The sequence below is a fragment of the Erythrolamprus reginae genome, chromosome Z (assembly GCF_031021105.1).
Source record: "Erythrolamprus reginae isolate rEryReg1 chromosome Z, rEryReg1.hap1, whole genome shotgun sequence".
Classification (NCBI taxonomy): Eukaryota; Metazoa; Chordata; class Lepidosauria; order Squamata; family Dipsadidae; genus Erythrolamprus; species Erythrolamprus reginae.
In genome coordinates, this window is record NC_091963.1 from 53,022,340 (window position 1) to 53,048,707 (window position 26,368).

General features: G+C 40.2%; 1 protein-coding gene across 7 annotated transcripts in view; it reads right to left on the bottom strand.

Annotated features, from left to right (window-relative positions):
• The window catches only part of SLC4A7 (solute carrier family 4 member 7), a 275,999-nt gene that overhangs the window by 12,732 nt on the left and 236,899 nt on the right, over positions 1-26,368 (bottom strand). For all 7 annotated transcript variants that reach the window (XM_070727282.1, XM_070727278.1, XM_070727280.1 and 4 more), the window contains 6 exons: positions 25,438-25,689; positions 20,301-20,369; positions 15,624-15,797; positions 13,418-13,549; positions 11,966-12,066; positions 6,961-7,068 (listed from right to left, as the gene is read on the bottom strand). In XM_070727282.1, the coding sequence (XP_070583383.1) occupies positions 6,961-7,068; positions 11,966-12,066; positions 13,418-13,549; positions 15,624-15,797; positions 20,301-20,369; positions 25,438-25,689 (836 nt within the window). The remainder of the gene's footprint in view (positions 1-6,960; positions 7,069-11,965; positions 12,067-13,417; positions 13,550-15,623; positions 15,798-20,300; positions 20,370-25,437; positions 25,690-26,368) is intronic.

Below are 26,368 nucleotides of genomic sequence, written 5' to 3' on the forward strand. Positions count from 1 at the left end.
TCGTCCAGTCTCCAACCTTCCCTTTATGGGGAAGGTTGTCGAGAAGGTGGTGGCACTCCAGCTCCAGCGGTCCTTGGAAGAAGCCGATTATCTAGGTCCCCAGCAGTCGGGTTTCAGGCCCGGCTACAGCACGGAAACTGCTTTGGTCGCATTGATGGATGATCTCTGGCGGGCCCGGGACAGGGGCTTGTCCTCTGTCCTGGTGCTTCTTGACCTCTCAGCAGCTTTCGATACCATCGACCATGGTATCCTTCTGCGCCGACTGGAGGGGTTGGGAGTGGGAGGCACTGTTCTCCAGTGGTTCTCCTCCTACCTCTCCGGTCGGTCGCAGTCGGTGTTAGTGGGGGGTCAGAGGTCGACCTCTAGGTTTCTCCCTTGTGGGGTACCTCAGGGGTCGGTCCTCTCCCCCCTGCTATTTAATATCTACATGAAACCGCTGGGTGAGATCATCCAAGGGCATGGGGTGAGGTATCATCAATATGCGGATGATACCCAGTTGTACATCTCCACCCCATGTCCAGTCAGCGAAGCAGTGGAAGTGATGTGCCGGTGCCTGGAGGCTGTTGAGGCCTGGATGGGTGTCTGTCCATTACCCTGGGGGAGGAAACTACTGACCCCCTCAGAGAGGGTGCGCAACTTGGGCGTCCTCCTCGACCCACAGCTGACATTGGAACATCATCTTTCGGCTGTGGCGAGGAGGGCATTTGCCCAGGTTCGCCTGGTGCACCAGTTGCGGCCCTATTTGGACAGGGAGTCATTGCTCACAGTCACTCATGCCCTCATCACCTCGAGGTTCGATTACTGCAACGCTCTCTACATGGGGCTACCTTTGAAAAGTGTTTGGAAACTTCAGATCGTGCAGAACGCAGCCGCGAGAGCTATCGTGGGGCTTCCTAGATTCGCCCACGTTTCTACAACACTCCGTGGCTTGCATTGGCTGCCGATCAGTTTCCGGTCACAATTCAAAGTGTTGGTCATGACCTTTAAAGCCCTACATGGCATTGGACCAGAATACCTCCGGAACCGCCTACTACCGCACGAATCCCAGCAGCCGATAAGGTCCCACAGAGTTGGCCTTCTCCGGGTCCCGTCGACTAAACAATGTCGTCTGGCGGGCCCCAGGGGAAGAGCCTTCTCTGTGGCGGCCCCGGCCCTCTGGAATCAACTCCCCCCGGAGATTAGAACTGCTCCCACCCTCCTCGTCTTCCGTAAACTACTTAAGACCCATCTATACCGCCAGGCATGGGGGATTTGAGACACCTTTCCCCCAAGCTTATTATAATTTATGTTTGGTATGTATGTGCTGTTTGGTTTTTAATTGATAGGGTTTTTTAGTTTTTTCTTAATATTAGATTTGTGCCTGTACAATATTGTTTTACCGCTTGTTGTGAGCCGCCCCGAGTCTTCGGAGAGGGGCGGCATACAAATCTAATAAATTATTATTATTATTATTATTAATTAGGATGGAAATTGAAAAATTTTGAAAGATTTTGTATTTAGGCAGAAAGAGAGAAAGGAAAAAGCATTGGGTTATAAAAAGATAAACAAGAAAATAATTAGGATTTGGCAAGAGGACGGCAATTTGAGGAAGTATGATTATTAAATATGAATTGTTGATGGAAGAATGTAATTAGATATATTTAAGTATTGCTTTAAGATATGATGTATGCATTCATAAAATTGTATTAGAAGTATAGAATTGTACAGAAAATCTAGATGAATAATAATTGTAAAAGATTTATGATAAAAAAGATTTCTTTTTAATTTTAATAGTAATAATGTTCAGTTGTTTTTTCGTTTTTTCTTATCATTATATTTTCTTTCCTTTTTTTAGTTTATGTCTTTTTTATTTTAGCTAGGAAGAGGTAGCATAAGAGGTTTTAGTTAATTTAAGGAGAATGTATAAGAAGGGGGAGTAGGCATAATGGCTTATTTGAACTTGCAAGAGGAAGATGAAATTACCTTAATAAGATTAAAGGAAATCAATGTAGAATTTAATTAGAAGAAAATTGGCTATCTAGATGACGAAATTAAAGGTCAAGGTTGGGAGGTTTGATGAATACCAGAATTAATTAATTTGGAGCCAGTAATTTTTTGAGGGCAATTATATGTTTTACTAACTTGATACTGTTTTTATTGTAATATGAAAATATTTTGAAATGTATTGAAAAAAGTTTGTATGGAGGAAAAAAATAAAAAAATTATGCCCCCCACCCCAAACCCCAAAAATGCAGCTGCCCAAGCCATTATGGGTCTACCAAGTTATACCCATATTTCACCATCACTCTGTGAGCTTCATTGGCTACCAATTGGTCTCCAAATGCAATTTAAAGAGTTGGTTATTACCTGTAAAGCCCTATATGGCTTAGGACCAGATTAGGTACTGGACCGTCTGCTTCTCTTGTATGCTGTCCCAAGTCTACTGGAGAAGGGCAGCTTAGAAATTCAAACAAACAAATAATAAATAAATAAATAAATAAATTTCATACCCTACTTTTGGAGGGTGAGCAAGAATGGGATGTGCTTGGAGAGGGGCGGGGCCAATGGCCACAGTGGCACAGAGTTCCCTTTTACCCATGAGGAGCTCCAAATCCCTGTTGCCCGGGGATCCTGGTTCCTATGGAACCAGGCCAGATCCTCCCTGGTGAAGATGGTCACTATTGAGAGCCTGCTTTGGTGTCAGCATACCCCTCAGACAAAGTGGCCTGATCTCTACTGGCAGCAATGTGAAATCAGCTAGGCTGCCATTCCTGAGCAGATAAAGATATGGCGCCGACTGTTGTGAGTGCTCCTTCTCTACCCTAGGGCATGTCAGATTCTGAAGAGGATGAACCAGGCCCCTCTGGATACCCTGGATCAAGGGGTTTGCCAGTTGAAGCAGAGAGTGAGGCAGAAAGTGACTTGAGTGAGCCTGAGGGAGCTGATGTGACATTGGGTGAGTAGTCCCAGTCAGACAGTGAGGAAGACATGTTAGTGGAAAATAATTGGATAAATCCTTGCTATCGAAGAATGCTTTGAAGGTGAGAGGAGCTCTAGAGTAAAAGGTATTAATTCACAGCCTTAGCTCTTTGAGGTGTGATGTCACTTCCAGGCAATATAAAGGAATGGGATTGTGGGAAAGGTGGCATAGAGTCTCAAGCCATTCTTTGGAAGAGACGTAAAAATGTGGGTGTGCTGGAACAAAGCTTTAAAACCATGATTCTTGCTTCAAACCTGTCATCCTTGTTGAACACTGTGCTGAGAAATGCTTTGGTAAGAAGATTTATGCTTAAAAGTGAAAAGAATTGAATTTTATCTCAGGAATGCAGATAAAGGATGAATTCTGGCACTCTTCCCAGAACATAGATTACAGTAAATTATGCAGAGATAACGTTTCCTTCTGTGATGTTTAAAACTTGTGTTTTCATTCATGCAAGCTTGCTTCTGAATAAATAATTGGATTTTTAATAAAATAAGTGATTTCTGAGATTAGGATCGGTTTGGAGGGCCAGGATCAGAACACTGACATCCCAACAAAAGATTTGAAGAAGCTTGGAAACATCTGGAAAGAGAATTAAGTTTAGTGCTGGAGAGTTGAAGAAGATTCTAAAAGTTGTTCTGGTGGGTAATGCTGCCAAATGAGACATTTTTTCTTACTACATTTTAATATTAGAATAATTGTGTCAAAAATGGAGGAAGCAGCTGTTTAGCAGTGTGGTGACAGCAGAAAACATCTGGAATAGCGAAGAGCCTAAAATTCAATTTTTAATATGCAAAGGCACCAAATAGCATTACTGAAATACTTTAGAAGATTGATTGATTGATTGATTTGATTTGATTTTTTAATGCCGCCCTTCCCCTTAGACTCAGGGTGGCTTACAACATGTTAGCAATAGCACTTTTTAACAGAGCCAGCATATTGCCCCCACAATCCGGGTCCTCATTTTACCCACCTTGGAAGGATGGAACCTTGAGCCGATGATGAGATGTGAACCACTGACCTGCAGATCTAGCAGTCAGCTTTAGTGGTCAGCAGAGCTGCACTCTACCTACTGCACCACCTCAGCTTATCTGTTACACTTTAACTTTTGAAGAGATTTAAGAGATTTTAAGATTTAATTAATTCAAGAAACAACTTGATGGAATAACTCTATGGAATTAACAACAGACCCCTCCCCACCTGCTAGTTGGAGGAATTAGTGCAGGGGGAATTTTGACTCGTGTTCTACAGCTGCTGGCCTTGGCTTAAGAACATCTATTGTGATGGCGGTGATGGAAGAAATTTGCTATTTTGTGTGAGAAGGATGGATTACATCCGTTTTTGTTGGTAACAGAAGGGACTGTCACTAGAAAAAACTACTGAACTGTTTGCACAAAGAATTCAATGGATATAATGAATATAAGGGGACTTTATTTTGACATGGAAAAAAAGATTTTAAAATATGGAAAGGATAACAGTTTTATTGGAAACATGAGTCTGAGAACAAAACAAGACAAATAAAGGCATTTTGTAAGAAGGAGAGCAGGTGGAAGAGGATTTGGATAATGATGAAGTTTTAAAAAGTTGACTGCTTCTTGAAAACTAGATGATTTTATGGTTAATCTTAATTTGAAGTAAAGTGAGGGGGAAAGTATTTAGTCAGACACCAATTGTGCTAATTCTGAGAGCGGCCTGTTATTCACATCATAGGTAGACCTCAACTATGAGAGACAATATGAGAAAACACATCCAGAAAATCACATTGTCTGATTTTTAATAAATTTATTTGCAAATTATGGTGGAAAATAAGTATTTGGTCACCTACAAACAAGCAAGATTTCTGGGTCTCAAAGACCTGTAACTTCTTTTTAAAGAGGCTCCTCTGTCCTCCACTCATTACCTGTAGCAATGGCACCTGTTTGAACGTTATCAGTATAAAAGACACCTGTCCACAACCTCAAACAGTCACACTCCATTATGGTGAAGACCAAAAAGCTTTCAAAGGACACCAGAAACAAAATTGTAGCCCTGCACCAGGCTGGGAAGACTAAATCTGCAATAAGCAAACAGTTTGGTGTTAAGAAATCAACTGTGGGAGCAATAATTAGAAAATGGAAGATCACTGATAATCTCCCTCAGTCTGGAATCTGGGGCTCTTCACAAGTTCCCACCCCCATGGGGTCAAAATGATTGCAAAAACAGTGAGCAAAAATCCCAGAACCACGTGGGGGGACATAGTGAAGGACTTGCAGAGAGCTGGGACCAATGTAACAAAGGCTACCATCAGTAACACATTACGCTGCCAGGTACTCAGATGCTGCAGTGCCAGACTTGTCCCTCTGCTTAAGCCAGTACATGTCTGGGGCCATCTGAAGTTTGCCAGAGAGCATTTGGATGATCCAGAAGAGTATTGAAAGAATGTCATATGGTCAGATGAAACCAGTAGAACTGTTTGGTAGAAACACAACTCATCCTGTTTGGAGGAGAAAGAATGCTGAGTTGCATCCAGGGAACACCATACCTACTGTGAAGCATGGGGGTGGCAACATCATGCTTTGGGGCTGTTTCTCTGCAGAGGGACTAGGACGACTTATCCATGTACATGAAAGAATGAATGGGGCAATATATCATGAGAATTTGAGTATAAAACTTTATTCCATCAGCAAGGGCACTGAAAACGTGGCTGGGTCTTTCAGCATGACAATGGTCCCAAGCACACCGCCAGAGCAATGTAAGAGTGACTTCATTAGAAGCATTTCAAGATCCCGGAATGGCCTAGCCAGTCTTCAGATCTCAACCCTATAGAAAACCTTTGGAGGGAGCTAAAAGTCCGTATTGCCCAGCGACAGCCCCCAAATATCATTGCTTTAGAGGTGATCTGGATGGAGGAATAGGCCAACAGACTAGCAACAGTGTGTGCCAACTTTGTGAAGATTTACAGAAAACGTTTGACCGCTGTCATTGCCAACAAAGAATATATAACAAAATATTGAGATGAACTTTTGTTATTGACCAAATACTTATTTTCCACCATAATTTGCAAATACATTAATTAAAAATTAGGCAATGTGATTTTCTGGATGTGTTTTCTCATTTGTCTCTCATAGTTGAGGTCTACCTATGATGTCAATTTCAGGCCTCTCTCATCTTTTTAAGTGGGAGAACTTGAACAATTGGTGTCTGACTAAATACTTTCCACACACACACACACACACACACACACACACACACTGTATAGTAACAATTTATTATATTATATTGTTGCATTACATTATATTGTTTTTTTCTTTATATTGTCAATATTCTAGGAATTATAATGAAAAGAAAGGAAAGGGAAAGAAAAAGAAGAAAAAGAAGGAGAATTAACTAAATAGTATTGCTGGGAAATAAAGAATACAGATTATGATAAATTAATGATAAAAGTTTGAAAAGTTTGAAAAATTAATAAATATTTCTTTAGTAAATTTGTATAAAGACAATATAAAGAAAAAACAATATAATGTAATGCAACGATATAATATAGTAAGTTGTTACTATGCAGTGTGGGGGGAAAGTATTTAGTCAGACACCAGTTGATCAAATTCTCCCACTTAAAGAGATGAGAGAGGCCTGGACTGCTCTAGACTGTCAAAGCCTCCTTAGGCGCCACTGAAAGGCTCCTATGGTAGCACAGAAAAGCCTGAGATGGACAGGATTAAAGGGAGAATGGCAGGAAACTGACCGGGTCTTCGTGCCGCTCTCAAATTTCCTGGGAATTTTTTCTGGGCTCAGGTTCTTAAGTAGAAAATGGTTCTTAAGAAGAGGCAAAAAAATCTTGAACACCCAGTTCTTATCTAGAAAAGTTCTTAAGTAGAGGTGTTCTTAAGTAGAGATACCATTGCATTTGACACACCAAGCCCAAAAGGTTCACCAACATTAGTTTGGTATATAAATAAATCCCCAGCTGTTTCCATTCTAAACATATAAAACAAAAGCAAAATCATAAAGCATGATTAAACTACCTCAAGTCAGGTCTTGTAACTTTGGCATTCTCTGTGTTCATGGAAAGAGCCTTCCACTGTGCAGTTTTAGCCATTTCATCTGATATGTTTACCACAGAGGGGTCAATGCTGGGTAATAAAGATACACTGATTAGTTCTATATGCTTTGCTATACTATTAATGAGGTGGCATACGCCACCATTTTAAAATTTGGTTATGGCTTTTGAATGGATACTAGAAAATATTGTATCATTTCACTTTAATACTAAGAATCTCAGTGTTAAAAATAATTCCCATTCAAGTTCAGTTTTATTTCTAAATTAATCTATGAAAATAGGTAACTTCTAAAGATCTGAAAAATAATTATAATAGAAATAGGAAACATTTTCTGAAAAAAAATCACTGTTACTTATTTTCTCTATCATGTATCTTTTCCTGGAATTACCATAGACTCATGGATGCCTATATACCAGCAATCATCTTTCTTTGTGGGCATCAGGCTCCATGCAATAATAAATTAAAGGAGTATAAATCAATGTTTGTGACCTGGCATGCTAATAATGGCAGCCTTTCTGTGAATTGGCACAACTGCAAGGTATCCATTTTATAAACATATTCACAATATAATAATACATTGGATGGAATTGGACTTACTGCTTTATTAAAATTAAGACAAATAAAGTTATATAACTAACTTAACTATATGATCAATGATATTCGGAGAGGATGCTTCATAAAGTTTCTTTAAAAAAATTTTTTTTAATTGATTTTAAAAAGAATATTTCTCATTTTTTTTTTGTACAGATCGTAGTCCGTATCTATTACATTTTAGATATATCATTCATTACTCTATATGTTCTATTAAATTATATACATTCAAATATATATATATAATAAATAAAGCATAGTATTAGAAAAGAGAAAAAACAAGATATCAATAAGCATGAATTCTTTTAGTTTCTGCAACAAAGTGGTTATCGATCATAAATGTTTATTTCGTTTATCTCTATTACTATTGCAAGGTGTTTATTTTTATTTCTATATACACCGATACTCTGTAGTGTTACTTTTTAGTTTTTATTTTGGATCCATTCATGCCATTTGTGCCATCTTTCTTTGGTTTCTTTATTTGTTGTTCCCTTAATTGAGTTAGTCATTTCGTCCATCTCTTTTTAATAAAGACTTCCTAATCAGATGCTTATTAAAAGTGGTTTGCATTTTAGTTTCATCTTTCCAGACTGGCCCTCCAGTGTTAAGATTCCTTTGTTGGAAAGATTAATCCAGTCTTTTATCCATATTAAACTAGCAGCGTTATAATATAATTTTAGGTCTGGGAGCAATGTTACGTCTAAGCTGCGTGGGTGCGCGCCCATGCAGCCATCAGCAATCCCCCGTGCATTAACTTTTGAAGTGGCACAAAGCCGCACGCAGCTTAGCCGCACGCAGCTCATGCATCACTTGCTCACTCGCTCACCTCTTCCTGGGTGCAATAGCTAAGATTGCGAAGAGGAAGCTTGGCCCCTCAGATCGGAAGGAGTGAGCCAGCCAGCTGAGAGTGGTGGGTTTTCTCCAAGCACTTCTGGAATGCCCCCCCCTGCAGCCCCTTCTCTGGGAGTGCTTTCATGCTGGGCTGTCAACAAAGGGCTGCAGGAGAGGCGGGGCAGGCATTCCCAGAGAAAGCGCTCTCGCAGCTGCTTCCAGAACGCTCGCTTGGATCATTCAAAATAAGAAAAACCTTCACCAGCCTCTGCAGAGAAGAAAGGAAAAGAGAGAAAGAGAGAGAGAGAGAGCACAACAGACAGAGTGAGATAGAAAGAGAGAGAGCAAGAGGGGGGAGAGAGAGAGAAAGCAAGAGAGAGAGAGAAGAGAGAAAGGGAGAGAGAGAGAGAAAGTTTGTGACAGAGGAAGCAAGCAAGAGAGAGAGAAATGATAGAAAAAAGGGGAGAAAAAAGAGAAACGAGAAAATGATTGAGGCAGAGAATGAGAGGAAAGAGAGAGAAACAGAGAGAGAAGTGACTTTTGATTTAAAACATATGGTAAAAAGCACCCAAATAATAACAGAGAAAAAAAACCCAGCCCTTTCCCCCTTATTTATTTGTTTGTTTGTTTATTTATTTATTTATTTATATTTTTAATATTTATACATACATACATACATACATACATACATACATACATACATACATACATACTTTTATGCTGCCCAGTAATGAAGGGACTGCCGCTCAGACACTATACTTTTCCACCCACATCGGTGAAAAAATAGAGGGAACATTGTCTGGGAGTCCAAGGCCTCCTCTATTTTTACTATCTTGGAGATATGAAAATTTGATTCAAGGTTTTTGTTTTGCCAAATGAATCTTGAGAAGTTTTTTTAATTTCCCTAAAACATTTTTGGTCTATGTTAATGGAGCGATTTGAAAAAGATATAGAAATTTCGGAAGAATATTCATTTTAATTACTGCAATTCTGCCTAGTATTGATAGTTGTAAGTCCCCCCACTTTTCTAGGTTTATTTTAGTTTCCTGTGCAAGTTTCTCATAATTGTCTTTTTTAATAGATAAAATCTTATTAGTTATAATTAATCCCAAATATTTGGTCTTTTTGGTGGTTTGGAAATTTGTGACATCTTCTAACTTCTTGATCTGCTTTGAAGTCATATTTTTTGTCATGAGCTTTTTTGTTTATTAATTTTTAGTCCTGAGAATTCACCAAATCTCACCATTTCTCTGATTAATTCACGGCCTGAACTTATAGGGTCTTCCAGCATAAGCATAAGGCTGCAATTTGTATTAATCTTTTATTTTAATTCCTTTTATATTTTTGTTATTATATATTTTGTTTAATAATAATTCTTGTGTTAGTATAAACAGAAAAGGTGACATCGGATAACCCTGGTGAACTCCTTTTTCTATGGAAAATGAATTTGTCATGTCGCTATTTATTATTGCCCTAGCAATAATAAATATATACTGAAGGGTATATATGTTCTGAATTATATTTTAAAATTTATTGCCAAGTTTTAACTCTCTGATCAATTCGAATAGGTTTTGCCAGCTAACATTATCAAATGCTTTCTACGCATCCAGGAAGGTAAGAGCAACCTGCCTTCCTAGATGCACTTCACAATACTCCAGAATATCTAATACAGTTTTGGTACAACGTGAGATTTGTCTAAGTCATAAAAAACCACTTTGATCCATGTTGATGACTTTATTCATCATTCATAATTTTTTTAATTCTTTCAGCCAGTATCGACATAAAAATCTACTGAGTCTTGTTTGTATAGATTTTTATAATCATATATTATTTCTTTTTTCTGCTGTTCCATGTATTGGACCACTCCACTTTTCTTTGTTTGTGACCGTTGTTGAGACCATTGATGTTTATTAGGTTAATTTGAGTTCTGATAACATCTAGTTTAAGGTTTTCTTCTCTATGCTTTTTTTTTGTTTATTTGTTTGCTACCGCTGCTGTTTGTGACCTGGTCTTGATTTTTTAAGTGTGTTATTTCACCCCATTTTATTTTCAACTGATAGTGTATCTGGAATAGGTATTGTTCCTGAACTGATTAAGGATCTTTATGAGCTTTAGTATTCCAGAAAAAAGCAAGTGAAATCATGTGAGGACAAATCAAGGGAAATATTTCTTCACCCAGAGGGTTGTTGGTTTATGGAATTCACTTCCAGAAGAGGTTGTGAGAGCTGTCAGCCTTGATAGCTTCAAGGCAGGATTAGACAGATTCATGGATGCCAAGCATATAGATGGTTATTGAAATGGATGTCCAAGTGTTGCTTCTATGTTGGTTGAGGCAGGCAGGATTCCCTTGAGCACCCCTTGTTGGGGGTCAAGGGAAAGGGAGGGTCTTGCCTTCTCTTTCTGCTCAAGATCCCCATGGACAATTGGTGGGCCACTGAGTGACACCGAATGCTGGACTCGATGGGCTTTGGCCTGATTCAGCATGGCTCTTCTTATGTTCTTATGTGCAGTTAATGCACAATACCATTTAAACAGTTTTTGTTAAGAAAGGATAGAAAACTGACAGTTCACGACACATATTTTTACTAACTTGAGAAAGAAAATAATCCATAATTATAATTGTTTTCGGAAGAAAGTCAAAGTAAGAATAAGCATTATAACCTCCAGACCAACCGCAGTTATTCTCTTGGTATGAATTTTTCATGAAGGGATAGTCATACTTCCCCCTCAAAAAAAATCAAATTTATTTCAGTCTAAAAATACAAAAACAATATTGAATCCATGTAGTAGCAGATCATATAATGAATAGAATTTTTAAAATGGTAAACAGATGTTTATTTGGGGAATAATATTTCTAATTTGATAGCACTGCATTTCTAAACTTTTCAGCTGTGCAGACCAGTATATGTGAGAAGGGATGGTTCTGTGTGAGTGGTAGTCAAGCATACATGCACAGTTCCATTTCCACAAGTGGCAGGAACGCCATTTGTGCAAATGGAGTACATGTGCATGCACTCGCCTATGTTCATGCAAATGGAATGCAAAACGCACATTTGCTTACTGCTTGTGCAAATGGGAATGCAAGTACATGCTCACCCACCACTTCTGTGGCCCAGTTTCAAACAATTCAAGTTCAAATAGTGGGCCACCACCTGGGGCTTAGGGACCCGTGTTATAACACACAACTATGCTATTTACTGTATACATGTGAAAATACTTTACAGGCTTTCACTAAATGATAAAAGTCTCAGTTTAATATCTTCAGTGTCTTCCACATTAACTATGCACAATAACAGATAAGATAGGGATGAAGAAATTTCTTCATACAGATACAAGTTGACTGGTATGGAGTCACCTGATCTGTTCAAAAGATTCATGTAAATAAGTAACATGTGATATACTATGGTGATACATGCAGTTACTTTATAGTCTTCTTTGGTCCACTTTCACACCATGATTAATTTAGATTATATAAGCATCCTTTAGAATTAAATTTAATAAATTAATATATAAAATGAATTTTTAAATAATAAAATAAATACCACACCTGTATTTTAGAGCTTTCACAGGAATCTGTAATACTTCATTTCTTTCATATGGAAGGTGTACAGTTTCACTGTCCACTGCCTGAAACATTCGTTCAGCTTCCTGAAAGTTATATATAATCCAATGCACATTTAACAAATTTTAAATTATAAAAGAAATGCAAAAATGACTTAAAAGCAGGCATTTTGCAAACTTCATAATAACAGATTTTACCCAACATTTGGGGAATAAAGAGTGAAGGGTTGTGGCCAGAAAATCATACTCTATTCCCCTCTTGCAAAAACTCTCTCCTATGCAAACTAACAAGCTATTGTATTATGGTATTCAAATTCAAGTCTACAATAGCCACAAAAAAGATATTTTTTGAATATTTTCCAAAAACCAGAGATATGAAGAATTTTTCATTATGGACCATTTTAACTCAGAAATGGGTCATTCTGAGTACAGATTAAACTACAGTGTATTTAACAAATTAGGAAATGGTCTGATCTTGAAATGGCTCTATTCTGAAATTCCCTGGTCCACGTTTTGGCCGGTCAGGAAGGCCATCTTCGTGACGTCAAAGCTCCGCCCATGGAATTCCCTATTGGGATTCCCCATCTCCGTTTGAGAATCCCGACCAGCTGACAGCTCCACGGCTCTTCTGCAAAGGTGACAGCCGGGCAGCAGCGCCCAGCGGAGCACCGTTTTTGTGATTTTTTTTTTGCTTGCATGCATTAATTGGTTTTACATTGTTTCCTATGGGAAACATTGTTTTGTCTTACGAACTTTTCACCTTACGAACCTCCTCCCAGAATCAATTAAGTTCGTATTAAGTTACATTACTGAAATAAATGAATGTTTGTACGATATTCTAATTTTTTTACTTTCATCTGTATTTTATTCTCTGTTATTTAAAAGATGTTACAATAGCATTGGACCTCTTCAGATAAAGCATGTAAGCATTTTAAAAGCTTCTTCATTTGGTTAAGTTGTCTAAAACAATATTAAAGCAGTCTTTAAAAAGTAAGTCTAATAATTTGAACATTCTATAGGAATGTATAGTTATTACCTCCTTGCATCCAGATTCAGCAACTGATTAGCACAAGAAAATAAAAGCTCCCAATTTGTCTCATTGCAGCTAAAACTGCACTTTAGTTTCACTTTCATTTTAACATGTGGCTTGCTTTATAGCCCCAGTCAGCTGAGAGTTGAGAAGCTGACAATAAATTGCTTGGCTTAATAGGCTCTGTTGTTTGCTACAAGGAGATAAATTGCTGGGGGTGGATGGGGCTGCATTCAGTCTATAAGAAGCATCTATGTTTTCACCCTCTTTTGGGGTGGTGGTAAAAAGGTGCATCTTATACTCTGAAAAATACAGTAATTTCTACTTATTTTACTGAAAAGCTTGAATCAAATATGAAAAATATCTTCCATTTACCCACTACTTCTATATGAATACTATTCCACTTACTTCCTTTGCTTTTTTCTTTTTGTCATCTTCCTTTTTCTTCTTACTTTCTGGCATAAGGTCATCAAGCCAACTGAGCTCCCGTTTGGTGAAACACAAATCCATAAGTTTTCGAATAAAAACTAAAGCTAAAACCTTTAAAACAGTTTTAAACATAAATTACTAGCAAATCAAAATACTAATATATAGTATATAATATAAATTACAATACACAGCATTAATTGCATAGATTTAATATCACTGAATTTCATATTTAGATTTCATGCCGCCTTGATTGCATCAGCGGAATCCCGCCCGGCCGCTCTGTTTAGGGTGACCCGCTCCCTTCTTAACCAGGGGGGAGTTGGGGACAACGAGTCAGTTGAGGTGACTGGGGCCCGTACTTGTCCACCTGTCTGGGAAGAGTTAGATCTGGTGACACCTGATGAAGTGGACAAGGCCATTGGAGCTGTGAGTTCCGCCACCTGTTTGCTGGATCCGTGTCCCTCCTGGCTGGTTTCGGCCAGCAGGAAGGTGACACAGAGCTGGGTCCAGGAGATTGTCAATGCTTCTTTGGGGAGGGGGTCCTTCCTGGATCCCTACAAGGAGGCACTTGTGCGCCCCCTCCTCAAGAAGCCTTCCCTGGACCCAGCCATTCTTAACAACTATCGCCCTGTCTCCAACCTTCCCTTTATGGGGAAGGTTGTTGAGAAGGTGGTGGCGCTCCAGCTCCAGCGGTCCTTGGAAGAAGCCAATTATCTAGGTCCTCAGCAGTCACGGCTACAGTCAGGCACGGCTACAGCACGGAAACTGCTTTGGTCGCTCTGATGGATGATCTCTGGTGGGCCCGGGACAGGGGTTTATCCTCTGTCCTGGTGCTTCTTGACCACTCAGTGGCTTTCGATACCATCGACCATGGTATCCTTCTGCGCCGGCTGGAGGGGCTGGGAGTGGGAGGCACTGTTCTTCAGTGGTTCTCCTCCTACCTTTCTGGGCGGTCGCAGTCGGTGTTAGTGGGGGGTCAGAGGTCGACCTCTAGGTTGCTCCCTTGTGGGGTGCCTCAGGGGTCTGTGCTCTCCCCCTTGCTATTTAATATCTACATGAAACCGCTGGGTGAGATCATCCAAGGGCATGGGGTGAGGTATCATCAACATGCAGATGATACCCAGCTTTACATCTCCACCCCTTGTCCAGTCAGTGAAGCAGTGGAAGTGATGTGCCGGTGCCTGGAGGCTATTGGGGTCTGGATGGGTGTCAACAGACTCAAGCTCAACCCTGATAAGATGGAGTGGCTGTGGGTTTTGCCTCCCAAGGACAATTCCAACTGTCCGTCCATAACCCTGGGGGGGGGGGAATTACTAACCCCCTCAGAGAGAGTCCGCAAGTTGGGCATCCTCCTCAATCCACAGCTCACATTAGAGAAACATCTTTCAGCTGTGGCGAGGGGGGCGTTTGCCCAGGTTTGCCTGGTGCACCAGTTGCGGCCCTATCTGGATCGGGAGTCACTGCTCACAGTCATTCACGGCCTCATCACCTCAAGGCTCAACTACTGTAACGCTCTCTACATGGGGCTACCTTTGAAAAGTGTTCAGAAACTCCAGATCGTGCAGAATGCAGCTGCGAGAGCAATCATGGGCTTTCCCTACCCATGTCACACCAACACTTTGCAGTCTGCATTGGTTGCTGATCAGTTTCCGGTCACAATTCAAAGTGTTGGTTATGACCTATAAAGCCCTTCATGGCACCGGACCAGATTATCTCCGGGACTTCCTTCTGCTGCACGAATCCCAGCAATCGATTAGGTCCCACAGAGTGGGCCTTCTCCAGGTCCCATCAACTAAACAATGCCGTTTGGTGGGACCCAGGGGAAGAGCCTTCTCTGTGGTGGCCCCGGCCCTCTGGAACCAACTCCCCCTAGAGATCAGAATTGCCCCCACCCTCCTCGCCTTTCGTAAGCTCCTTAAAACCCACCTCTGCGGTCAGGCATGGGGGAACTGAGATATTCTTTCCCCCTGGGCCTCTACAGTTTATGCATGATATGTCAGTATGTATGTCTGGTTTTTATAATAAGGGTTTTTTAGTTGTTTTATTATTGGATTGCTACATATTGTTTTCATCACTGTTGTTAGCCGCCCCGAGTCTACGGAGAGGGGCGGCATACAAATCCAATAAATAATAATAATAATAATTTATAAATGATGCATAAAATTGAAATGAAATATTAGCTTACCATCATAGGAAAAACAACAGCAGCAGCTGATGCTTTAATTGCCCACAAAAGAATAAGACATGTAAGCTGAACTATTGTAAATACATGTACTTTCCATAGTGGCACATAACGGAGATAAATCAAATCAGGTTGATGTTTGGCAGGCATACCAAACAGTTTAATACGATCAAAAAACTGTAATGAAAGGAAAAATATGTCTAAAAACAGTTTTAGAAAACAAATGAATTATAAAAATAAATTGATTACAAATTAGGCATGACACTTATTTAATAAAAATAATAATCTTATTAAATCTGTAATAAAGAGTTAAACCAGCTACTAAAACGTTTAGAATTTCTAGATACCTATCTATTCATTACAATTTATTTACTTACTTACTTACTTACTTACTTACTTACTTACTTACTTACTTATTTATTTATTTAAGGGTGGCTTATAACATGTTAGCAATAGCACTTTTTAACAGAGCCAGCATATTGCCCTCACAATCCGGGTCATCATTTTACCCACCTCGGAAGGATGGAAAGCTGAGTCAACCTTGAGCCGGTGATGAGATTTGAACCGCTAACCTACAGATCTACAGTCAGCTTCAGCAGCCTGCAGTACAGCACTCTACCTGCTGTGCCACCCCGTCTCTCTCTCTCTCTCTCTCTCTCTCTCTCTCTCTCTCTATATATATATATATATATATATATATATATATATATATATATATATATATATATCTCAGAACAATCTACATACATATACCCGTGAAAATCTACGAAAACAAATATATATATATATATGTGTGTGTGTGTGTGTGTGTGTGTTTTTATGTCGGAATGGGACCATCCTAGTCTCCCTTAATTTTAAAATTCCAGCTAAAAACATTTAACATATATATATATATATATATATATATATATATATATATATATATATATATATAATATTACATTTTTCCTGCCTTTTCCTTTTTCCTGGTTTTCCCTCCCCCCTTTCTCTCTCTTAAAGTGGCGAAGATATCTCATACTTCAGTTTCTTATTTTCCTTACAACAGCAACCCTATGAGTTGGATTAGGCTGAGACAGTGTCTGGCCCAAAGTCACTGAAGTGGCTTTAATGCCTAAGTGAGGCCTAGAACTTAGTTTTTTGGTTTTAGGCTAGTACCTTCATCAATACATCAAACTGGCTATTATAGCAATGAGAAATTCAAAAGCTTAAGATAACCTATCTTGCTTAAGTAAGATACGGGCTGAACTCAGGAGATGTTGTGACCAAGGTGAAACTAACCTTTACATTGACTACTGCTCTGATTGCATCAGGACCAAAACTCACAACCCTCCCTTCATCTCCAAACCCACTGTCCTCCCTCAACCATCCCACACTTTTCCACCCGCCATCCCTCATCTACAAACGGACCTCTCCAGCACTTCAAGCACTTACTACCTCACTTCAATCCAATTTCAACTCAACTCACTCCAATCTCACTCCTGAACACAAATTCAATCTCAAATGTAAACTAATCAATGCAAGAAGTATAATCAACAAGTTGTCTGAATTCTTCCTCCTACTTGACACCAACTTATTTGACATAATCTTTGTTTGTGAAACATGGCTGAATTCTTCCTATCCTGACTCCTTCATCACACAAAGTAACTACCTGGTTTTCCGGTCTGGCCGTGAATCTCGCAAAAGGGGTGGTGTAGCTATATTCTATAAAAGCTCACTCAACCTAAAAAATGTTTTAGGAAACCTAAAATTCAAGTTGCACATGATCTTATCCTCCCTGAAACCTTAGTTTGTGATATTTCCTTCAACACTACACTCCGCTTTCTACTGTGCTACAGAGCTCCAAACTACGACATTACCCATGCAACAAAATTAACCTCCTTCCTAACTTAGTCAACCTCCTGCCCCCATCCCATTATCTTCCTTGGTGACCTCAAACTACCACACATCAACTGGACACTAAACGAATGCTCCACTGAACCTATACATACCGCCATTTATAATGCCATCACCAGTTTAGGACTGGAACAATTAGTATCAAACAATACCAGACTCAACAACTGTCTCGACCTCATATTCTGCAACAGCAAAAGTGCTATCTATGGACTGCATACAAAAGAACCCTTCTCCAACAGCGACCATAGTACGATCAACTTCAACCTCAACCTACATCATCTTAACACTCACCAGAATAACGTGGCACCTAAGTACAATTTTAGGAAAGCCAACTATGAACTCATAGATGGCAACCTCTCAATCCTTAACTGGCAATCCTTGTTCTCTAACTGCATCACCATTGATGATCTCTACAATACGTTCTTACTCCAAATCAAAAGACTTATAGAACTACATGTACCACTCACTTCTTCCAGAGGTAAATGAAAAAATAACATACCTGTCTCGATAAAGAAACTACAAACTAAAAAAAGATCCCTCTGGCATAGAAACAAAAAAAGCCCAGTAACCAACTTTAAAGTCCTCTACAAAAGCATATGCCAACAAATCAAAGCAGAATGTCTCAACTATCACAGCAAACAAGAGGAAAACCTGCTTCGCACCAAATCTAACCGAGCTTTCTACAACTTTGTCAACAACAAACTTAATGACTCCAGACCTATTCCACCTCTTGTAGGATCCAATAACAAAGAATACCATGATGACCCATCCAAAGCTAACCCCTTCAACTCTTTCTTTGGCTCTGTTTTTGTTAACAGTAATGGCTCATCCCCCATCTTCGAAAATCGCACCTCAAACTCACTAAAAAACCTAACCCAAATCGTCTTCACTATAGACTGTGTCAAAAAAGCAATCTGTGACCTCAAACCTTCCCTATCTGCCAGACCAGACGGTCTCTGTGCATACTTCCTAAGAAAACTTTCTTCTGCTCTAGCTGAACCCCTAAGCATTATCTTCCAAAAATCCTTCAGGACCAGCACGCTCCCCAAGCTGTGGTCAAAAGCAGTAGTCATCCCCATTTTCAAAAAAGGAGACCCTTCACTTGTTGACAACTACAGACCAATATCTCTTTGTTGCGTTCCTTGTAAAATCATGGAATCAATTATAAATCGATCAATCACCCTTTACTTAGAATCTAATAACCTACTCTCAAACAAACAATTTGGATTCAGAAAGAAACTATCCTGCAACCTACAACTACTTCACTGCAAAAACACTTGGACTACCCACCTAGATCAAGGAAAATCCATTGATGCAATTTATATTGACTTTTGCAAAGCCTTCGACTCAGTGGTCCATGACAAACTACTCCTAAAACTCAAATCCTATGGCATCTCAGGACTCCTCCACAACTGGATTACTGCATTCCTGTCTAATAGGCAACAAATTGTCAAAATTGGAAGCGCCATTTCCACCCCCGTCCCTGTCAAAAGCGGCATTCCCCAGGGAAGCATACTAGGTCCAACTCTCTTCATTCTCTACATCAGTGTCCTCTGTGACTATATCAAAAGCAACTGTGTTCTTTTTGCTGATGATGTAAAACTTTTCAACACCACTGACAACTCACTCACTCTCCAAAAAGACCTGGACTTTGTCTCAGACTGATCTAACACCTGGCAACTTCAAATTTCAACCAACAAATGCTCTACCCTCCACATCGGCAAAAAGAATCCAAACCTCATATACGAACTGAATAAACAAACTCTCACTGCCAACCCACACTCAGTAAAAGACCTTGGAATACTAATATCGAATGACTAAGTGCTAAAGCCCACTGCAACAATATCGCCAAAAAGGCTTCTAGAGTTGTTAACCTGATCCTACGTAGCTTCTGCTCCGGCAATCTCACACTACTCACAAGAGCCTACAATACTTTTACCAGACCCATCCTAGACTACTGTTCATCTGTCTGGAACCCATACCACATCTCAGACATTAACACCCTTGAAAACATCCAAAGATATTTCACCAGAAGAGCCCTTCACTCCTCCACTCGAAACAGAATATCCTACGAAAATAGACTAACAATCCTGGGTCTAGAAAGCCTAGAACTCTGGCGCCTAAAACATGATTTACGTATTGCCCACAAGTTCATATGCTGCAATGTCCTACCGGTCAATGACTACTTCAGCTTCAACCGCAACAACACAAGAGCAAGCAACAGATTCAAACTAAATACAAACCGCTTCAAACTTGACTATAAAAAATATGACTTTAACAATCGAGTTGTCGAAGTGTGGAACTCATTACCGGACTCAATAGTGTCAACCCCTAACCCCCAACATTTCTCCCTTAGACTATCAACGATTGACCTCTCCATGTTCCTAAGAGGCGAGTAAGGGGAGTACATAAGTGCACTAGTGTGCCTTTCGTCCCCTGTCCAATTGTCTTTCCTTTATATCATATATCATATATATTTTCTTCCTTTCATATATCTTCTCTATTTTCACTTTAATCCTTATATATATTACTTCATGTCTATTTTCTTCCTATGTATTTGTGTATTGGACAAATGAATAAATAAATAAATAAATAAATAAATAAAAGTACATCTTATGTTCTTTAGAGCTCAGAATGTGACCTACTGACCTTTATACTTTCAAGACAGTCCCCAAGGCATTCAAAAGGCACATATGGGAGCAGAGCGAGAGAGGAAAACTAAATACTGCAGAACATCTATGTTATTTTTTTTTCTTCAAATGCAAGATGAATAAAAATAAAACTTGCCTGAATGCCTTTTAATGAGGATGCTCCCATATAAAGAAAAACACCATATAAAACTGGCATTGGAATAAACTGTAAAACAAAACAAAAAGCCCAGCAAATCAAACTTTGAAAATCAACATATCAATGAATATAAAAAAATAAAGCAATTTTTGAACAGATTTGACTATTTCATCCCCCCCCCATCCCAAAATGCACAGATTTAACAATATTATAGTGTATTTTTGAAAAAGGAACCCACCTGTCAATAGAACATAAGTGATTGGCAAGTACCATACTTTTGGGAGTATAAGACTCCCTCCCCCAAATAGGTGAAAATTGCAGTGCATTTTATACAACAAAAGATGCCAAACTCCTGCCCACCTGCCTGTCCCCATCCTTTGGCCATTTTCAGCCTCTGCACATTACATTTTTGGCCAGTTCCAGGTAGCGGGTTTCAGCAGCGGCAAATGGGCCATGGTAAATGGGTCATGCTGAATGGACTGTGGTGGTGACAAATGGGCCGTGACAAACAAGCCATGGCAAATGGACCCCAGGGAACAGGTGGAGGTGACAGCGGCAAGCAGGCGTAGTGAATAGGAAGTAATGGCAAATGGGCAACGGCAGCACTGAATGTGCCACGGCAAATGAGCTAGATGAATACCAGATGGATGATAAGAGCAAAAGCAGATTTTTTTCCCTTGTTTTCCTCCCCAAAAATGGTAGGTGAGTCTTATAGTCCAGAGCATCTTATACTCTGAAAATACATTATTTGGTTAGGGAAAAATGGTTCAGATGCAAGGCATCCATATCTAAAAGAGGGTAGAAATGTTGGTGCATCTTATACACTGAATACAGCCATTTTTGGGCCTCCTGAAGCCACGTCCCAGCATTCCATTATTATTATTGTTGTTGTTAATAATAATAATAATAATAATAATAATAATAATAATAATAATAATAGTATTTATATGCCGCTCACTCCAAATGGACTCTGAGGAACTAACAATTTGAATAAATACAACAACAATAAAAACAGTTAAAATCTAATAATAAAAGTCAGTAATAACAGTAATAACATAAAAAACATACATACTTGCTATCAGACTAAAACCAGGCCTGCCAGACAAGCCAAGTCTTACCAGTTTTCTGGAAAACCAGTAGGGTGGAGATAGTGTGGATCTCTGGAGGCAGTTGGTTCCAAAGAATCAGAGCCACCACAGAGAAGGCTCTTCCCCAAGGTCCCACCAACTGACATTGTTTGACGGATGGGACCTGGAGATGGCTAACTCTGTGGGCCCTTACTGGCCACAGTGAGGTATGTGAGAGAAGGCAGCCCCATAAATAGTATGGCCCTGAGCCATTTAGGGCTTTAAAGGTGATAACCAACACCTTGAATTGCATTCGGAGACTGACTGACAACCCATGCAGCATGCGTAGAGTTGGAGTAATAAGGGCATACCTTGGTACACCTGATATTGCATGCGCTGGTGCATTTTGCACTAGCTGAAGTCTCCGAACGCACTTCAAGGGTAGCCCCATGTAGAGCGGATTGCAATAGTCAAAACTAGAGGTGATGAGGGCATGACTGTGTGGAGAGCCTCCTGGTCAAGTTAGGACCACAACTGGTAGACAAGTCATACTTGTGCAAAAAAAAAACCTAGCCACAACTAAGAGGGCGGTGTCTGGAGGCTGTTGGGGCCTGGATGGGTGTCAACAGACTCAAACTCAACCCGGATAAGACGGAGTGGCTGTGGGTTTTGCCTCCCAAGGACAATTCCATCTGTCCGTCCATTACCCTGGGGGGGGAATCCTTGACCCCCTCGGAGAGGGTCCGCAACTTGGGCGTCCTCCTCGATCCACAGCTCACATTAGAGAACCATCTTTCAGCTGTGGCGAGGGGGGCGTTTGCCCAGGTTCGCCTGGTGCACCAGTTGCGGCCCTATCTGGACCGGGACTCATTGCTCACAGTCACTCATGCCCTCATCACCTCGAGGTTCGACTACTGTAATGCTCTCTACATGGGGCTACCTTTGAAAAGTGTTCGGAAACTTCAGATCGTGCAGAATGCAGCTGCGAGAGCAGTCATGGGCCTACCTAGGTATGCCCATGTTTCAACATCACTCCGCAGCTTGCATTGGCTGCCGATCAATTTCCGGTCACAATTCAAAGTGTTGGTCATGACCTTTAAAGCCCTTCATGGCACTGGACCAGAATATCTCCGAGACCGCCTTCTACCGCACGAATCCCAGCGACCAATTAGGTCCCACAGAGTGGGCCTTCTCCGGGTCCCGTCAACTAAACAATGTCGGTTGGCGGGCCCCAGGGGAAGAGCCTTCTCTGTGGCGGCCCCGACTCTCTGGAACCAACTCCCCCCAGAGATTAGAACTGCCCCTACTCTCCCTGCCTTCCGTAAACTTCTTAAAACCCACCTCTGTCGTCAGGCATGGGGGAACTGAAACACCTCCCCCGGGCATGCACATTTTATGTATGGGATGTTTGAGTGTATGCTTGTTAACAAAATGGGGTTCTTTTAAATGTTTTAAATTCTATTTGGATTTGTTACAAACTGTTATGTTATGCTGTGAGCCGCCCCGAGTCTGCGGAGAGGGGCGGCATACAAAAATAAATAAATAAATAAATAAATAAATAAATAAATAAATAAATAAATAAATAAATAAATAAATAAATAAATAAATAAATAAATAAATAAATAAATAAATAAATAAATAAATAAATAAATAAATAAATAAATAAATAAATAAATAAAAGAGATGTTCTAGCCTCAGCTGTGGATCTAGGAGGACACCCAAGTTGTGAGCCCTATCCGAGAGGGAAATTTCTTCCCCTCCCAGTACCAAAGATGGGCAGATGGTATCGCCTTTAGGAGGAAAGACCCACAGTGACTCAGTCTTGTCAGAGTTGAGTTTTAACCCATTGACCCCCATCCAGACCCTAACAGCTTCAAGACACTGGCACATCACTTCCACCACTTCATTGAACTGAAATGGGGTGGAGATATACAGCTGAGTATCGTCAGCGTATTGTTGGTAACTCACCCCATGTTGTCAGATGATCTCACCCAGCAATTTCATGCAGATATTAAATAGGAAAGGAGAGAGGACTGACCCCTGAGGTACCCCATGTAGGAGGGGCCTAGGGATCGACCACTGTCCTCCCACTAACACAGACTGCAATGGGCCAGAGAAGAAGGAGGAGAATCACCATAAAACAGTGCCTCTCACTCCCAATCCATCTAGTTGTCACAGAAGGATACCATGGTCAATGGTATCGAAAGTCGCTGAGATGTCAAGTAGCACCAGGATAGAGGAGTGATCTCTATTCCGGGTCTGCCAGAGATCATCCAACAGTGCGACTAAAGCGGTTTCTGTGCTGTAACCGGGTCTGAAGCCAGATTGAAATGGGTCTAGGTAATCCGCTTTTTCCAAGGTCCATAGGAGTTGGAGCACCACTAATTTTTCAACAATTTTCCCAACAAAGGGAAGGTTGGAGACAGGACAATAGTTATTCAATGAGGCTGGATCCAGGGAAAGCTTCTTGAGGAGTGGCCTCACAACTGCTTTCTTCAAAGGTTGCGGGAAGGACTCCTCACAACGAAGCATTGACTAATACCTGGATCCAGCCTCGTGTCACCTCCCTACTGGCCGAAAGCAGCCAGAAGGGACACGGGTCCAGCAAAAAAGTGGAGGTGTTCATCGCTCCTATGGCCTTGTCCACTTCATCATGAGTTACAGGATCAAACATATCCCATACAATGGGACTAAGATTAACCCTAGTCACCTTGCTTGATATTGTCCAATTGGAGTCCAGGTCTACCCGAATCTGAGTGATTTTGTCCATCAGAAACTGAACAAATTCCTCAGCTCTACCATGCAAGGGATCATCCACTCTCTCCACATTAAGAAGAGAGTGGGTCACCCTAAACAGGACGGCCAGACAAGAATCTGTAGATGCAATAAGAGCAGAAAAATACACATGTTTTGTCTCCCTTATTGCCACTAAATAAGCCCTAATATGAGTTATTAGTAGTGTTCGGTACTGGCCCTCCAGCATCACTCTAGATATCTCTTCTGGCGTTTCATCTCCCAAAGATCCTCAGTAAGCCATGGGGCTTTTCGAGATCCACTGTCGTGGAGATGTTGTGCAGGCGCAATCCGATCTAGAGCCCCAGATGTTGCCCTATTCCAGGTAGACACTAGGGGCTCCGCCGGGCTGAGGACAAGGAAATCAGGTATCTCCCCAAGCTCCCTCTGGAACCCGAGCGGTGCCATTAGGCACCTGGAGCGGAACCACCTAATCAGCTCTGGCTACCTGTGGTGAAGGATTGGCATTTTGCCAAAAATGGGCCATCTTTTCACAAAAACAGGATGCAAAGAGAGTTTGTGATGCCTGCAGAGGGGCTGGGGAAAGCAAAAACACCCCTGTTTCCACACAAAAAAGGTGATAAATGGGCCATTTTTCACAAAAATGGGGGTGTTTTTGCCTTCTCCAGGCTCCAGGTGCACGCTGGAGTGAATCATGGGCTTGTTTTTGCAAAAAAATTGGTTGCACAAGGGTTTGGGGGGCTGCAGAGTGCTTCTGTGGGTTGGGGAAATGCAAATATGTCCACATTTTTGCACAAAACAGGCCATTTCTTTTGCAAAAATTGGGGCAGTTTTACCTTCTCCCAGCTCCCAGAAGCACTCTGCAGGCCTCCCAAACCCTCTGCGTGCCCCCCCTTTATTTTGCAAAAATGGATGCAAACAGGCACATTTTTTGAAAGAAAAAAAAAGGCATGTAAATGGTTTGGGGGGCCTTAAGAGTGCTTCTAGGTACAGGGATGAGGAAAACTTTCTTTTCCTTAGTACTTCGAAATCTTGGTGTATCTTATAAACCGATGCTTTTTATAGTCCAAAAAATACAGCGATTTGATTGTAGATTTATAAAATGAAAAATATAGTGAAGGATTTGATGGTAATGAGAGATTGATATTATGGATATGGGACTACTCTTTTTAGTAGTATCAAAGAATCAAAATAGCTATGGAAAAGAAGGGAAAGAAAGGGTGAGGGGAAGGGAGAGAAGGGAAGGAAAAGGAAAGAAAAACAACTGCTTTAATATACTAACCTTGTAATAGAATTTTAAAAAATATGTTTCTTACCTTTAAAACAGAGGTCATAAACACCGACAGCCCCATCAGAACAAAAATCATTAATCCTGTCACTCTTTGTTCACGGATTCCCAGGAACTTTGGTTGTTCTCCTGGAGCTGAGCATTCGGACTCCACTTTTAAACTGTTGACATGACTTATTGAAAGGACAGTTGCAGCCACAAACCAAGGCAAACCCATGATAGAGCATATACCTAACATAATGCCAACCATGAGTAGATCAAGATGATAACCACAACCTTTCTGTGGAATCAAAACACAAATATTTCATGCTAAAATGGTATCATAGTAAACAGGTAATGTTCACAATATTTAGGATGTTTATATAAATGTTTATTGAAAAAGTGGACTAAATTTAAAATTGTTTCACACTTTATAATGTATCAGTAAATATATCCAACAGAATACAATAGTCATTAATAATAATAATAATAATAATAATAATAATAATAATAATAATTTATTAGATTTGTATGCCACCCTTCTCCAAAGACTCGGGGTGGCTCACAACAATAATAAAAACAGTGTAACATTGAAACAAATCTAATAATAAAAAAGATATATAAAAACCCCAAGATTAAAATCATACAACACATTAAAATTAAAATGAAGTGCAAAATAAATTAGACTTGAGAGATATGTTAAATATTACTCTACAGAATTACAAGGTTGAGCTTTCTAGAAAACACTGTAGATAGTAAGAATTTTTAGGATAATAAAAATATTTAGTGTACCAGCCTGACTTTTGAGAGGAAGCCAAGTGTGACAGCGGAACAAGGTGAAGTTGTTTTAAAGAAGGATTTGGTTGGAGTGATTTTGTAATTGATAGAGGGATTAAAGAAGTTGGCCAGTCGCAGTGTTTGTCATTGCCAGTGGGAGAAGAGCGGAGACTCCAAAATGAAGAAGCGGCCATTAAAACTCC